The sequence below is a fragment of the Hylobates moloch genome, unplaced genomic scaffold (assembly GCF_009828535.3).
Source record: "Hylobates moloch isolate HMO894 unplaced genomic scaffold, HMol_V3 SCAFFOLD_5, whole genome shotgun sequence".
NCBI classification, from domain to species: Eukaryota; Metazoa; Chordata; class Mammalia; order Primates; family Hylobatidae; genus Hylobates; species Hylobates moloch.
In genome coordinates, this window is record NW_026652280.1 from 113,935,294 (window position 1) to 113,950,842 (window position 15,549).

At 39.2% G+C, this 15,549-nt stretch overlaps 2 protein-coding genes across 11 annotated transcripts in view; both read left to right on the forward strand.

Moving 5' to 3' along the window:
* Window positions 1–6,833, forward strand: part of RSBN1 (round spermatid basic protein 1) — a 51,363-nt gene extending 44,530 nt beyond the window's left edge. Inside the window, exons 5-7 of the mRNA XM_032154949.2 lie at window positions 257–424; window positions 1,444–1,552; window positions 2,200–6,833. Of these exons, the coding sequence (XP_032010840.1) occupies window positions 257–424; window positions 1,444–1,552; window positions 2,200–2,673 (751 nt within the window). The 3' untranslated portion in view covers window positions 2,674–6,833. The remainder of the gene's footprint in view (window positions 1–256; window positions 425–1,443; window positions 1,553–2,199) is intronic.
* Window positions 6,834–9,149: 2,316 nt separating this feature from the next.
* The window catches only part of PHTF1 (putative homeodomain transcription factor 1), a 77,006-nt gene continuing 70,606 nt past the window's right edge, over window positions 9,150–15,549 (forward strand). For 4 of the 10 annotated variants that reach the window (XR_004248297.2, XM_032154962.2, XM_032154963.2 and 1 more), the window contains exons 1-2: window positions 9,151–10,012; window positions 10,957–11,013. Coding sequence is in view for 6 of the 10 variants with exons in the window: in XM_032154962.2 (XP_032010853.1) it covers window positions 9,968–10,012; window positions 10,957–11,013 (102 nt within the window). In the remaining 4 variants the exon portion in view is untranslated. Of the gene's footprint in view, window positions 10,013–10,956; window positions 11,014–15,549 lie in introns of those variants that run through there. The other 6 variants (XR_009213665.1, XM_058439447.1, XM_032154957.2 and 3 more) reach the window with 5 other exon arrangements.

Consider the following 15,549-nt stretch of genomic DNA (forward strand, 5'->3'; position numbering starts at 1 on the left):
GAAGCACTACATTTGAGCCTAATCTAAGATATATTTTCAGCTTTATATGGCACACAGGGAGAGGAAGGTAATTACATTAAGCATTATAATATAATGTGTTAAATGCTAATGATCGTAATCATTGAACCCTTCTCAGTCCTCATCTTATTTAAATCTGGTGTTTTAGCAGGCTTTTTTTGCCTTACTGCTATTAATTAATTTTTTTGGTCTCTTTCTTCCTTGCTTACCCTTTGTTTAACAACCAAATCAACTCTAGATCAATGAATGAAATAAAAAATCTCCAGTACCTACCTCGGACCAGTGAACCCCGCGAAGTCCTCTTTGAAGATAGGACTAGAGCTCATGCTGATCATGTAGGTCAGGGGTTTGACTGGCAGAGTACGGCTGCTGTTGGAGTTTTAAAAGCTGTACAATTTGGTGAATGGTGAGTTAATCGAACTCAACTGCAAGGTTGGTTAATACTGTGTAAGACAATGTGGACTCTATTTAAAAGGTTTAGGACCAGTTTTTTAAATTGTGGTAAAATACACGTAAAGTTTGCCATCTTAACCATTTTTAAGTATACATTTGGTAGAGTTAAGCATATTTACATTGTTACGAAACAGAGCTCCAGAACCTTTTCATCTTGCAAGGCTGTAACTCTATACTCACTGAACAACAATTCCTCTTTTACTCTCACCCCCAGGCTCTGGTAACCATCATTCTATTTTCTGTTTCTATGAATTTGACTACTTTACATATTTCATATAGATGGAATCATATAGTGTTTATCTTTTTGTGACTGGCTTATTTCTCTTAGCATTGTCCTCAAGGTTCATCTGTGTGGTAGCAAGGGTCAGAATCTCCTTCCTTTTTTAGGCTGAATAATAATTCATTGTATGTATATACCACATGTTGTTAATCAGTTTATCCATCAGTGGACACTTGGGTTGCTTCCACCTTTTGGCTTTTGTGAATAATGCTGGTGTGAACATGGGTGTATAAATATCTCTTCATGTCCCTGTGTTCAGTTATTTTGGCTATACACCCAGGAGTGAAGTTGCTGGATTATATGGTAGTTCTATTTGTAATGTTTTGAGAAACTGCCAGACTGTTGTCCATAGTGGCTAAACCATTTTATATTCTGTTGGGGCCCAGTTTTAACAAAGCTCAGGACATGGAGATACAAAGTGGTGAGAGGACTGCAAATGCAACTAGTTTAGAATGAAACTATTCTTTTTAGCCATTTTTGTTTTTAATTTTACAACAGCAAATCTGATTTTTATGGCTTTTTAAGTTTTAGTTTTTTTACAAATTAAAAAAAAAATTGTATACCTAGTCCTTAGAAACTATGCATCTATTTCTCTGCTAGTAGAAGCATTTACAAGAACAAAAGAACTGAAATTTGTCATCATTTTTCATTGTGAGATGTTTGTCTCTAAGACTTAATTTTGTTAATCTTAGGAGTGACCAACCTCGCATAACCAAAGATGTGATTTGTTTTCATGCTGAGGATTTTACTGATGTTGTACAAAGACTTCAGTTAGATCTTCATGAACCTCCAGTTTCCCAGGTAATAACTTATTTTTTATTACCATTTGCGACATTGGAGGTAAATATCTATACTCATTTTATTTTGAATTTTATCTTCCAGTCTGATATGTGGGATAGTGAGTTTAATTTTATTACTATTAAAGACTGGGGTGGAGGTGGTGCTGAAAATCATTTAAACAGAGCTTCCCAAGCAGAATGCTTGAAATCCTTTCAATCTTTGGGATACCAGGTGGGCCTGGGATGGTTAGAGGTCCCAGGTAGCTCAGTTATGGCCATGAGCTGTCTCACTTGTTAACCCCATTGCACTGTGTCCCCTCAACTGCAAAAGGCTGAAAGACACACTAAAAGAAAAGAAAACATGTTGCCTTTATGTGTGGTAAAGAATATTGATACTTAGCTGTACTTTGAAATATTTAAATGATTCTCTAGGCCATTCTGATTTTAACCTGTACTTTGTTACTAAAGAGGTAGTAAAATAGGAGGAAAATAATTTCCCAAATATTACAAGAATTTTTAGAAAGTTACCTATCATTTAGTGTTGCTTAATTTTAATTTGATTGTTGTTATAACACATTTTGTTTCTACTGTTTTCCTTTGCTAATTATATTTCATTTGACTAAATTATTACATATTTTAAAGTCTCACATAACTCTTTTCTTTCTTCAGTGCGTACAGTGGGTAGATGAAGCTAAACTAAACCAAATGAGGCGGGAAGGCATTCGTTATGCTAGAATTCAGCTTTGCGACAATGATATCTACTTCATCCCTAGAAATGTCATTCATCAGTTCAAAACAGTTTCGGCAGTGTGCAGCTTAGCCTGGCATATAAGGCTTAAACAGTACCACCCTGTTGTGGAAGCCACTCAAAACACAGAAAGCAATTCTAACATGGACTGTGGTTTAACTGGAAAGCGAGAATTAGAAGTTGACTCCCAATGTGTGAGGATAAAAACTGAATCTGAAGAAACATGCACAGAGATTCAGCTGTTGACAACTGCTTCATCATCCTTCCTACCTGCATCAGAACTTAATCTACAGCAAGATCAGAAGACTCAGCCTATTCCGGTTTTAAAAGTGGAAAGTAGACTGGACTCTGACCAGCAACACAATCTGCAAGAACATTCAACCACTTCTGTGTGATATGTACATATCCAAACACATTTTTTAACTTTTTTAAATTTTGATGTGAAGTTATAGTTTTATAACTGGCTTAAGTTAAGTTTTATTGGAGAAATCTTGCCTATAATTCTATAAAGAGAAATGACATTCCACAAATGTCAAGCATATCTTTTTTACACAGATTATGCAAAGTTAAGAGTTGTATCTTATCCCGTTAGTACAGTATGTAATAGTGGGTCTGCTGCTACTTTCTGTTTTAAGGTGTGAGGTAACAATTCAATCTCTTCTTCAAATCAAAATGAGAATTCTCTGGAATAACAGATTCTTATTTGGTAAATTATTCACTTCCCTTGATTTTATCTTGCCTTGTCTCTTGCCATATTTGCTGTTTTTATGGATAAATAAGATTTATGGTTTAGTACTTGTGTCTTTATGGCACAGGTTCAATTTCTACAGTAAAATGGCATAGGTTGCAGGAAAGAATTTCTGCATCTGGTACATGGGCAAGTAAGTTACTTAGTTCTAACCACAAATAACAAGTAGTTTCCAAGGAAATTTCAGCGGCTCTCTGGTTTCTTAACAAAAGAGAAAGCACAGCACTTTCTGATCCAAACTGTCTTTTTTTTGTATCTGTTATTTAAAGCCCAGTGGATATTTCAATTAAAAAAAAAAATCTAAAGATGAATAGTCCTTGGTCATTCATTATCTATGGCTCATTAATCTCTTCTAGAATATATGCTAACTATGGAAGATATTTTGGGTAAAAGAGATAATGTTGACATGATACTCTATTGTTCTGCTTCCTGGCATCCTCACATTTTGTGGGGATAATTTTGCTTCCTAAACTGATCACAACTATTAAACTTAGAGAATAATAATAGTCTTTCTAATGAGGCTGCCATATTTTGAGCATCAATCTTATGATAAGCTGATAAACTATTCTTGTCACTTGGCATCAACCTCTTCATGATAAATATCTACTACTGAGACACTTCAATTCACAGTTTTAACTGGTGAATACCTGGGTTTATTTACTATTACTCTGTGTTGCTATTTTCTAAGAAAGAATACAGCACTAGACTTCATCCTAGAGTTTCAGGTAGGCTAATGCTTAGTGCCTGAGTATTTAAATTTTCTTTTCAAACAGGCACAGTTCACATTGCTAGTATGGTCCTAACTTTCTGTTATTTTAGAATGTTAACATGATTCACATTATACTTTCTCTTAGTTAATAATACAGTAGGCCTTTTGTTTATTAATGGAAGAGTACTCCCCACACCTAAGACCAGATTCTTGTATCTCCCTGGTTACAGTGCAATTTGGAGATTTTTTTTTTTCCCTGGATGGTAAGATTTGAAATATTTACATTAACATAGGCAAAAAAAAAAAAAAAAAAAAAGATGCTGCTTTATTATGTCTGTCACCATGAAAACTTAGCTGCATCTTTTGAAATATCAAATATGAATTTTCTCTAAAATATTCTGAAATAGGTTAAATCTTATATAAATATTACTTTGTGCAATATTGTTGTGTAGTTAAATGCATATTAGCAAAGTATAGAGGTCACTGTGTAAACCGATAGAAAAGTAACCATCAGCAAATACTGCAGTGATTAGTTAGAATCTGTATTATTCCTTATATATATGTATATGTATGTATTCTCTGTTACAAAGGATGAAGACAAATAGGGATACATTTCAATGTAAACCATTTATGAATTGGAAGTGATGTTGGCTTTAGTTATCTTTGTAAATAAGGTAATTAGAATGGTATGAAAGGTAATGTGATTATTGCAGGGGTGTTTTTAAATCTTGGGTATAAACTCTAGGGTAAATTCCAGTTTATCCAGACTAGTTTTTAACAGGACCTGCCTTTGAGGGTGTTTTTTGTTATTTTGTTGGGGAGGGGCTTAATCACAAAGTGTGTGTGGGGTTTGGGTTATTTCTTGTTTTTATTTTTCTGTCCAGAAGAGCTTTACCAGGCTGTGCAAAGTAAAATTCTTCTCAGGCAACATTTGCTTTTAAAAATAATCATGAAGAGAAGGCTGTTAAAGCAAAAATTTTTTTTTTAATTTTTTCTTGTCTTCCAAGATCCGATTTCCCCATCTCCCACTTGCCATCCAGCAGATGCCATCTGTCATCCAAGCTGGTCATTGCTAATAAACAAGGAGACTGTCTCCTGACAGCCAGCACTGTGTATTATCACTCAGGAACCAGCGGATCTGCAAAGACCTACAATCAAAAGCAAATCCCCATTTTCCTTTTATAAAACATTCTACCCTCACCTCCAATATAAACACATTAAAAGAGTACAATAAAAATGTTTAAAATCATGTACTAATAAATTCATTGTATGTTAGAATTGCAATAGAATGAAGAGAAACATTTAGCTAGTAACGTATCTGAAAACTGAATGTCCTATGTGAGTATTAGATTTTAATAGCATGCTTTAAAGACTGATGAGTATAAAAGCAGAAGTTTTGCATTTTTTACTGCTTTCAAAGCTGTATCCTAGTTTAGTGATACAAATGATTGCAATTTTTCTAAATCATTAAATTATTTGGTTTGGTGGAGTGAGGCATGGAGCAGTCTGGCGTCTTCTGATTTGTTAAAGTAGTGATGGCAGTGAAGTTGTAACTGAAATTTAAGCTTATCTTCCTTTTTGGTATATTATTCGTTGTGCCATCTCTTGAGATTACTTGCACAATGTGGCTATAAGTTTTAATATTTTGTGGAGCAGAGGGATGGTTTTTAAATGTGCTTATGGAAAGGGCCCAATAAATGAATATTCCTAACTTAGTAAAGTAGAATAATTTCATGGTATTCATTAAAAAGGATAAAAGTCTTCCTCTTGCCCCAGAAGTAATTCTCTATACCAAGATATGCTAGGAGTAGGATGATGATTCAAAGCGGTAACCCAAATTCATAAAGCAATAATAATAAAAACCTACATAGTATGTTCTCTCCTCCAAAGTTTTAACTCTAAAAATTGATTCCTACGTTTAATTGTACCTTTAATTTGCTTATTCAGTACTTAGAATTTGTTTAACTGGTACTTTTATTATTTTTTAGTGAAAGACTTTTGAAAAGTGCCCTTTCCCCTTAAGAGACAGTTGGAATACCAGTTGACTAATATTACAAGCTTTTGTAGGGGGAAAAAGGAGCTTATTAAAGTTCTTTACTAAACTTTGGGAAAAGATGTCTTGCATCAGTCTTACTAGGCATAAAAGTCACACTTAATGACTGGAAAAAACTTGCTTATTGCCTTTCCCTATATAAATATTAATTGTCTAGAATGAAAGCTAATATAGGAAAAAGACTCCCAAATCCATGAAAACCCTTAGTGAATATATTCTTAATCATTAATATTAGCCCATTATATTTTCATCTGTATTTGCCATAAAAAATTTATTTGCATTTATGCCTTTAGGATAATTTTGTATCTTTCTAATCTGTTTTATCATTGCTACAGGTTTTTAAAAAAGAACCTTTCACTAGCTAGCACATGCCAGAGGTTCACATCTGTGCTGTTTTGTTTTTCAAACAGGTTGTAGCTGTATTTATTGGCCATGCAAGTAGAGGAAATGCACAGTACAAATGTTTTTCTTTAGCACGTAAGGGACCTATCCTTGTCTTGAAAGTTTGTTGCTTTAAAAGCAAGTATCTCTCCATAAATATTATGGCCTTCCATTTTCTTCATACATTTTTTAGGATCCACTTGTGCATGTAGTTGAGACCACTGTCTCTTAAAATATAGCACTTTTCAATTCTCTCTAAAGAAATACTTATGTACTACTATCACATGTTGTAAATTTTCATGTAATAGTGTTTTCTGTGACTAAACTCCATTTTGATTGGCAGCTAAGACTTTTTTTCCTGTGGCTTTTATTTATCTAAGAGGTCTTTGCATATAGATGAAATGTATATTTGCCTGGCGGACTATTTGCGTTGTGTGGCCTTAGTTTGTTTATTGACATTAACGAGTGTTTTAAAAAGGTTTTTAATGAATAGTCTTAAATCTAAATTTGTGTGAATAATCCTTTTAACACAGTGCTTTTTTGTAGCTGTCTAAGTGTGTTAAATTGTTAAGCTATTTCTTTGTAAAATAGGACAATGGAATGCATAGTTTTTTTTTTTCCTGTAAAGTATTTTTTTAATAAAAAAAGTCTGATTTGTCCTTTACTGGTGTTTCATTACAAAATGCATAGCATATGTGAGTTCTAAATACCTGGAACCTGTTTTTAGAGGATGAATCCCTCACCTACTGTATCCCCTACTACTTCAAAAACAATTTTTGGAAAATCTTATGACTTTTCTTTCCTAAAGATGTCTGGGAAAATTCCATCCATATTGAAATGCAATTAGTTTGGGGGAAGAAGAAAAAATACACTTGACGTTTGTTGTAGTTATGCCTCTTAATTGCTTAAATTGGTGTGTATCTACTTAAAAGAGGACAGTCTTAAATTTTTATTCTGGTGATGTGGATTTTCTTGAAAGTGCATTGAGTATTAATGAAGATGGTGTATAGACTTTTATGTCATCGATGTATTAATGCGACACAACAAAATGGATTTCTTTCTTCATCGGTTTTTGTGTGAACTTATCTTTAATTGAGGTACCTGTCCTAAGCACTGATAGCCTTTGGTTCTGTCTAGGAAAGGAAAAGAAAGGGACTTCACATGTTTTGAGTAACTGCCATGGGCCAGACAGTTTATATGAGGGTTTCTCATTTAATCCTCACATCCTTAAGAAGGTAACTATCTCCATAATACAGGTGAGAAAACAGGCTTGTTAGTTGAATAAATTGCTTAAGATCACAGATTATTGGTTGGGAGCAAGGATTCAGACCTTGTTGACTGGTAGCCTTAGGAAGCACTGAATAGTTTCCAACAGGGCACCTGAAAAATGGTTTGCTACTTACCACTATTCTCTAATACTGCTTACCTGATTCAGTTCCTCCACACACTCCCCAAAAATCTTGTGTGCCAAACAATGAAGTAAAGTACTTTTGCTATTAATGTAATTGAGGTTAAATATTTACGTGTGCAAAATTCGACGTTTTTCACTTGTCATTTATCTATTTTTTCAAGTTGGCCATTTGTCTTGAAGCCCAACAGAATTGTAATGTTTAGCACTAAGGAAAGGAAAAGCTGTCAAGGAGCAAAAGCAGAAGGAAACCACTGCCAATGTGTGCAATATAAAAATAAGGGTAAAATAATTTTTACTTTATTTGAGACAGGTCTCTGTTGCCTAGGCTGAAGTGCAGTGGTGCAATCATAGCTCACTACAGCCTCGAACTTGTGGATTCAGACGATCCTCCCTCAGTCTTCGAAGTAGCTGGGACTACAGGTGCGCGCCACCACTCCTGGCTAATTTTTTTCTTTTTTAAAGAGATGGGGTCTGGCCATGTTGCTAAGGCTGGTCTCAAACTCCTGTGCTCAAGCTACATTTCCGCCTCGGCCTCCCAAAGCGCCCAGATTGCAGGCGTGAGCCACTGCGCCCAGGCTGGGTGAAATAATTTGTAAAACTTAGACCTGTGGGAGTTATTTTAGCTTAGTCGATTTTCCTCATCCGTGAAATGGGATAACTTCCACCTGGTGCCCACTTAATAGATGATAAGAAATTCCTGCAAAACCTTGAGTACCTCGCCTCTTAGGCTTTAAGTGGAAACTATCATCTGTCATTAGCTTTCTCTGACCCAGATGCTACACGCTGTGGGCCAGCAAGAACACGGCTTCAAATAAGGTGGGGAGAATGGCTGTAAGGGGACAGTGTTCCATTAATGGCCCCCCCTCAAAAAAAGCAGCCTAAAAATCCTTTTAACGTATCCTTAAATATTCACTTTAGGGTTCAACCTTTCCTTTCTCCTGACCTCTATCAGCCCTAATTAACCTGTTCCTGCCGCCACCTAACTTTACCCTAATTTGGAAAAACCTGTGACTGCCCAATACTTGTTCCTCTTTTCCTCCTACACCTTTGAGCACTAGAAAGCTCCAGACCCAGAGCTGCTGAGGGGCGGGAGAGGAAGGGAGTCACTAAGCCGCAGCCTGGCCCTTCCTCCCAGGGCAGCATAAATTCACGCAAACATTCGTTCGTTCGCTCAACAAACATTGGGAACCTAAGTGCCAGGCTTGTGCCAGGCCCCAGTCTCTGACCTCATGGAGCCCGCAGCCCACTGGGGAACAGATTAAGCCATGAAACACGAAGATGAGTGCCACAAAGACGTGAGGCGGGAGCTACTAGAGTATCAGGACCGACCTCCTTTAGACAGCTAGATGGGAGAGTCGTTTGTGAAGAAGTGACTTTTAAGCTGAGGCCTGAAGGGTGATCTGAGGGAGCTGCTCTTGGCCATCGATCGACGCGCGACTCCCCCAGGTCCTCGGACCCGGAGCCTGGACAGAGGCTGGGCGGGAAGGCCTGGGCCAGGGGCGGAGCCACCTCGGCGGCGAAAGCCGGAAAGCGGAAGCCGAAGGCTGCTGCCCGGTGGTCGGCGGAGCGGCTCTAGCCCAGATCGCAGACGGCTGAGTCACTGCAGCCCGGCGCGGCCCGGAGGAGACGAGCGCCGCCGCCGCCGCCGCCTCCCGGGCTTCGGGCTCCCGGGCTGTCGGGGTCCGGGGCCTTTGCACCTGTCTTTTCCAGCTGGGCACAAAGCCTTTTGCTGTCGCCGTGGCGACTGGAGGCCTAGCGAAGACCTCCTTCACTTTTAATCCCCCTCATTTTCTAGTTAATTCTCTGCTTATTTTCTGGTCAGTCCGTGACCCTGTAGGCGGGCTCGGACCGGCGATCGATTTTCCGCCCTCAGGGCGCTGGGCGGCCGGCTGCCTCCGAGGCTGGGGCGGCCTCTGCGGTCTCCATGGTAACGGCCTCGCCGGCGTCTCCGCCTAGAGGGGAAGATGCGGCCTGCCTGGCCCGCCGCCTCGCCCCTGGCCTCACGGTGGGACCCCGGGCACTGAGGACGAAGGTCCCGGGTGCCGGCCCCCGGGGCAACGGGCACTAGGTGAGAGCCGGACGCCGGCGAGCGAAGGAGGCGGGTGCCGGGCGACTCCAGCGGCCGCCCCTGCCCCTCCCCCGCACCCACGAACACGCTCGCCCGAAATACTGCAGAGGCTTCTCCGGTCGCCGCTGCGCCAGTTTTTGTTTGTTTGTTTGTTGTGTTTAACCTGGCAAACAGCTGGAGAAAGAGCAGCTCATGGAGAGGCTGAGAGAAGCGGTTTTCGCGTCCTACCCAAACTGGGAGAGTAACCTTCAGCAGCTGGACTCACCGATTGGTTTTCCTTCATTTTCAGTGAAATCCCATTCTCTGGCTGGAGACACAGATGGCCTCAAATGAGAGAGATGCTATATCGTGGTACCAAAAGAAGGTAATACCAATATATATATATTTTTATTTATAAAGCATTCTTCCTGCAAAAAGCTCCCACAAATAATATTACTTTCCCCCGAGTTTGGTAGTGCCAGGTGTTCATGTATACTTCAACATAAAAAAAAAAAAAAAAAAAGATGTACAAGGTCATTATGTCTTTTAAACCGGTTTCAGGTCCCAGAATAAGGTTTACAAGCCTCCTCCCTTCAGGCTGCATACACAATGCCACCGCAATGCTTTGAAAGTTTGCTTCTGATCAAACTGCTTAAAAACAAAAAAGACATGAAACCTGTATCTGCACAGCTCAGATTGATACTATCAACAATCTTATTGAGCTGTTCGTTATCTTTTATTCCTCTCTAGTTTTTCTATTGCTCTTTTCCTTAAGAAGTGGATTTTTTTTTTTTTTTTTTTTTGAGACGGATTTTCACTCTTGCTGCCCAGGCTGGAGGGCAATGGCGCGACCTCGGCTCACTGCAAGCTCCGCCTCCTGGGCTCAGCCTCTGGAGTAGCTGGGATCACAGGCGCCCACCACCACGCCCGGCTAATTTTTTGTATTTTTAGTAGAGACGGGGTTTCACCGTGTTGGTCAGGCTGGTCTCGAACTCCTGACCTCAGGTGATCCACCCACATCCACCTCCCAAAGTACTAGGATTACAGGCGTGAGCCACCATGCCCGCCCAAGAAGTGGAAATATCTTTTAAGGTAATATTTAATTTGAAATATTTTGGGCATTGCTTTTGGACTTACTTTTAGGTCCAGCTATTTTAGATTTTTGAAGGAAACAGTCCTTCGAAGTATTAATTTATTCTAACTCTTGAGAAGCACATTTTCCACATAGCATATTGATACTTAATAGGCTCATGACTTTTGTGAGGCTTGACTTAATAATGTAAGGATTTCCTTTGCATCGTTTAACTAATAGACTACTCCCTCTTTCAGATTGGAGCCTACGATCAGCAGATATGGGAAAAGTCAATAGAACAGACTCAGATTAAGGTAAATTGGTTTCTTTGATTCTGCCTATGTTTCACTGCATTAATATGAAGAGTGGAATTGTACTTACCTGGTAAACTCTGCATTTAACTACCACTATGGCATTCTTTAATCTTTGAAGGTTATGAGAAAAGCAGTGCAAGCATAATGAGAAGTGACACTTGATTTTTGGCCTCTATCAGGAAAACAGAAAGGAGTGAGTTGGTCTATAATGAATTAGACAGCAAATGTCCCATATAAATAGGGCTGGGGTTACTTAGCTCTGGCTAGTTTTTGCTACATGGCAGTGCAAGTCCAAGTATTGCCAGAGTTTCAGATTTTTCAAGAGAAGCTGGAAATACACATTTTTATATGAAATATATTGTGCATTTTATGTGGGATTTTTAAGAGACTCTTCCTTCTCTTCCTCCTCCTCCTCTGCAAGCCAAATAAAATCCATTTGTGGCCTGAATCCAGCCTGTGGTCCCCCATTTTATTCAATCACTGGCTTAGAGTATGGGTTTTTGTTTGTTTGTTTGTTTTGTTTTGTTTTTGAGACAGAGTCTCACTCTGTCGCCCAGGCTGGAGTGCAGTGGCATGATCTCGGCCCACTGCAAGCTCCGCCTCCCGGGTTCACGCCATTTTCCTGCCTCAACCTCCAGAGTAGCTGGGACTACAGGTGCCCACCGCCACACCTGGCTAATTTTTTGTATTTTTAGTAGAGACGGGGTTTCACCATGTAAGCCAGGATGGTCTCGATCTCCTGACCTTGAGATCTGCCCACCTCCGACTCCCAAAGTGCTGGGATTACAGGCGTGAGCCACCGCGCCTGGCCTAGAGTATGGTTTTAAGTTTTTTAGGTTCTTAAACTTTTTTTCTACACAGCTCTTAGAACTGAGAAGATTCTTATTTTATACTAAGTGACCAAAAACTGTTATGTAATTCAGAATGCCAGTTTATTAACTTATAATAGGGGAGGAGAGGGTTAAATTATCTTCTAATATTCCAAAGTCAGAGTTGTGGGGTTAAGCCATTTGGGGATGCTGGTACAAATTCGTCATGGAATGGTTGCTTGGTAACCAAATGTAATTGGATAGTCTTGAGATGTGGAAAAGCCTACAAGAACCATCCTTGGCCCTCAAAAGAATGTAACTCTCTGCGACTTTAATACTTATTAAATCTTATGGATTCAGGGCCTCACTTCCTTGGAAAGTGCTGATAAATGCCAGCTGATTCTTGTTTTCAGATTATCTTTCAAAAAGTCTTGCAGCAGACCCTTCATTAATATTTCAAAAAACTGGGTGAATACAACTTAATATTATCTGTTCTGTTAAATAGGCCAATCAACAGAAAGCTACTTGAACGACAAGTAGCCGACTAACTTTTCACAATTTGGTATAGTCCTTGATTATTTATATTAGTGGGAGATGGGGTTAGGATAAGTAAGTCCCCAGATTTTATTTTGTGATTCTCTAAAGCCTGTCCTGTTATTTTTTTTTCGTGAGCTGCTAAACATCACTGATAGTAAGTATGGTATAATGGAAACAGCATAGAAGTGGAGTTTGATCTTGTTTTGTGATCTCTAGCCTTGTTATCTAACCTTCTTCCCCTAGCCAATTTAAAGATTTCCTTCACACCCCCCCACCTTTTTTTTTTTTTTTTTGAGACAGAGTCTCACTCTGTCACCCTGGCTGGAGTGCAGTGGAGCGATCTCGGCTCACTGCCAGCTCCACCTCCCAGGTTCACGCCATTCTCCTGCCTCAGCCTCCCGAGTAGTTGGGACTACAGGGGCCCGCCACCATGCCCAGCTAATTTTTTGTATTTTTTTTTAGTAGAGACAGGGTTTCACCATGTTAGCCAGGATGGTCTCGATATCCTGACCTCGTGATCCACCCGCGTCAGCCTCCCAAAGTGCTGGGATTATAGGCATGAGGCATGAGCCGCCGTGCCCTGCCTGATTTCCTTCACTCTTTTCCATGCCATTTAATACATACCTTCCTTTTAGTGCACCATATCAAAGTTATTTGTTAACCTGTGTGTGTTCATAGGCCTTAAGGGTAGGAAGTGTGTTTGTTTCCTACTCTTAGAACATCTTGATTCATACTAGGAACTCTTGTCTGTTGCTATAGTTAATTGAACCCCATTCATCATGCATATTTTTACTCATTGTTCTCTCATAGGGTAATCTACCTAACCACGCCTTAATGTATGCTTTTAAATTTAGCAGCAGTGGAAAGAATGAAATGTAAAATAACTATAAACATTTACTGAACTTTCAGTGTGATAGTAGAAAGCTGAAAAAAAAAATTACTCAACTAATGTGCCACTCTTGTACTAGGTGCTGAGAATACAGTGAAAAAGATAGATGTGATTGTTGCCTTCATGGGTTTCACAGTCTGATAGTGATGGGAGAAAAGCCCAGATATCTTTTTAATATGCTTAAGTCTTAAAAAATGACCAAAGTGTAGCATACAAAAAAATTAATGCTGAATTTAAAAATACATTAACACAAATACAATTTTTTGAAAACAAAAAGTAAAAACAATATAAAATAAAAAAGCAAAAAAAAATTTAAAATGAAAATATTAACATATCACAGTACTGTTATATAATTTAAAATTATATATGTAAAAGTATAATTCTGAGTTATAAAAGATAAATTTTGAAAATCTTAACTTGGGTCATGAAAAATGGTATGAACTCTTCAATAAGCATTTATTGAACTACAATGTTTAAGGCATTTTGTTGGGTGCTGAGCACAAGAGGAAAAGTATTAACAAACAGAAGTATAAGACTTGTTTAGAGGAAGAGCAAGTAAGTAGCCCAATATGATTGGAGAATAAGGTACATAGATGGAGTGATAGGCCATAAATCTATTTGGAGGTTACTTGACTGCTTTACTAAGAACTTTATATACTATTCTGTAGAAAATTGAAAGGTTTTAATGGTTTTTGAGTAGAGGAGTCACATCATATTTGTGTTTTTGAAAGATAGAAATAAAAATATAGACATTATAATAAAATCTATGGAATATTTCCAGAGTAGTACTTATTATTCTCAATGTCTATATTAACAAAAAATGTCTAGTTTGACTAGGAAGGTTTACAATGAATCATATTAATATTGAAGAATCTAGAGAAAGAAAATAGTAATCAACCAAAGTAAAACGGGGAAAGAAATACCAAAAATAAAATGAAAGCATCCATTACATATTTATTCAACAAATATTTGTTGACTGCTTACCTACCATGTGTCAGGCACTACCTATGCCTACATAATGGTGAGTAAAAACATTCAATCATTTTTTTTTTTTTCGAGACAGGGTCTGGCCCTGTCGCCCAAGTTGGAGTGCAGTGGCATGAACACAGCTCACTGCACCCTCAACCTCCTGGGCTCAAGTGATTCTCCCACCTTAGCCTCCTGAGTAACTGGGACCACAGGCATGCACCAATAGGCTTGGATAATTTTTAAATTTTTTGTAGAGACAGGGTCTTGCCATGTTGTCCAGGCTGGTCTCAAATTCCTGAGCTCAAGCAATGCTTCCACCTTGGCCTCTCAAAGTGCTGGGATTATAGGCCTGAGACACTCTGCCCAGCCATATTCAATATTTTTATTTTCATGGAATTTATGACAAAGTGGGTGAGAATAATCAAAAGAATCTTTCTAATAAATGCAAATTACTTTGTGGCAAATACTGAGGGCTGTTTACAAGCTTCTATACTTATAATAGGGGAAATAAATGAGCCTAGTTGCTGGGCATGGTGGCTCATGCCTGTAATCCTAGCACTTTGGGAGGCCAAAGTGGGAGGATTGTTTGAGGCCAGGGATTTGACACTAGCCCGGGCAACATAGGGAGACTCTGTCTCTACAAAAAATAAATTAGCTGGCCATGATGGCATCTGCCTGTGGTCCCAGCTACTCAGGTGACTGAGGTGAGAGGATTGCTTAAGCCTGGAGGTCAAGATGACAGAGACCCTGCCTTTAAAAAAAAAGGCTGAGCACTGTGGCTCATGCCTGTAATCCTAGCAGGGAGGCCGAGGCAGGCAGATTGCATGAGCTCAGGAGTTCAAGACTAGCCTGGGCAACATGGTGAAACCCCTTCTCTGCTAAAAATTAACTGAGCATGGTGACACGCGCCTGTAGTCCCACCTACTTGGGGCTGAGGCAGGAGAATCGCTTGAGTGTGGGAGGCGGAGGTTGCAGTGAGCTGAGATCATGCATTGCACTCCAGCCTGGGCAACAAGAGCGAGACTCCGTCTCAAAAAAAAAAAAAAAAAGAAGAACCTAGTTAAGAAGGTCAGATAAGCTTTTGCTAAAGAATTGATTAAAATGAGATCTGAAAAAAAAAAATAAATAAATAAAAATAAAATGAGATCTGAGGCCGGGCGCGGTGGCTCACGCTTGTAATCCCAGCACTTTGGGAGGCCGAGGCGGGCGGATCATGAGGTCAGGAGATCGAGACCACGGTGAAACCCTGTCTCTACTAAAAATACAAAAAAATTGGCCGGGCGTGGTGGCGGGCGCCTGTAGTCCTAGCTATTCGGAGAGGCTGAGGCAGGA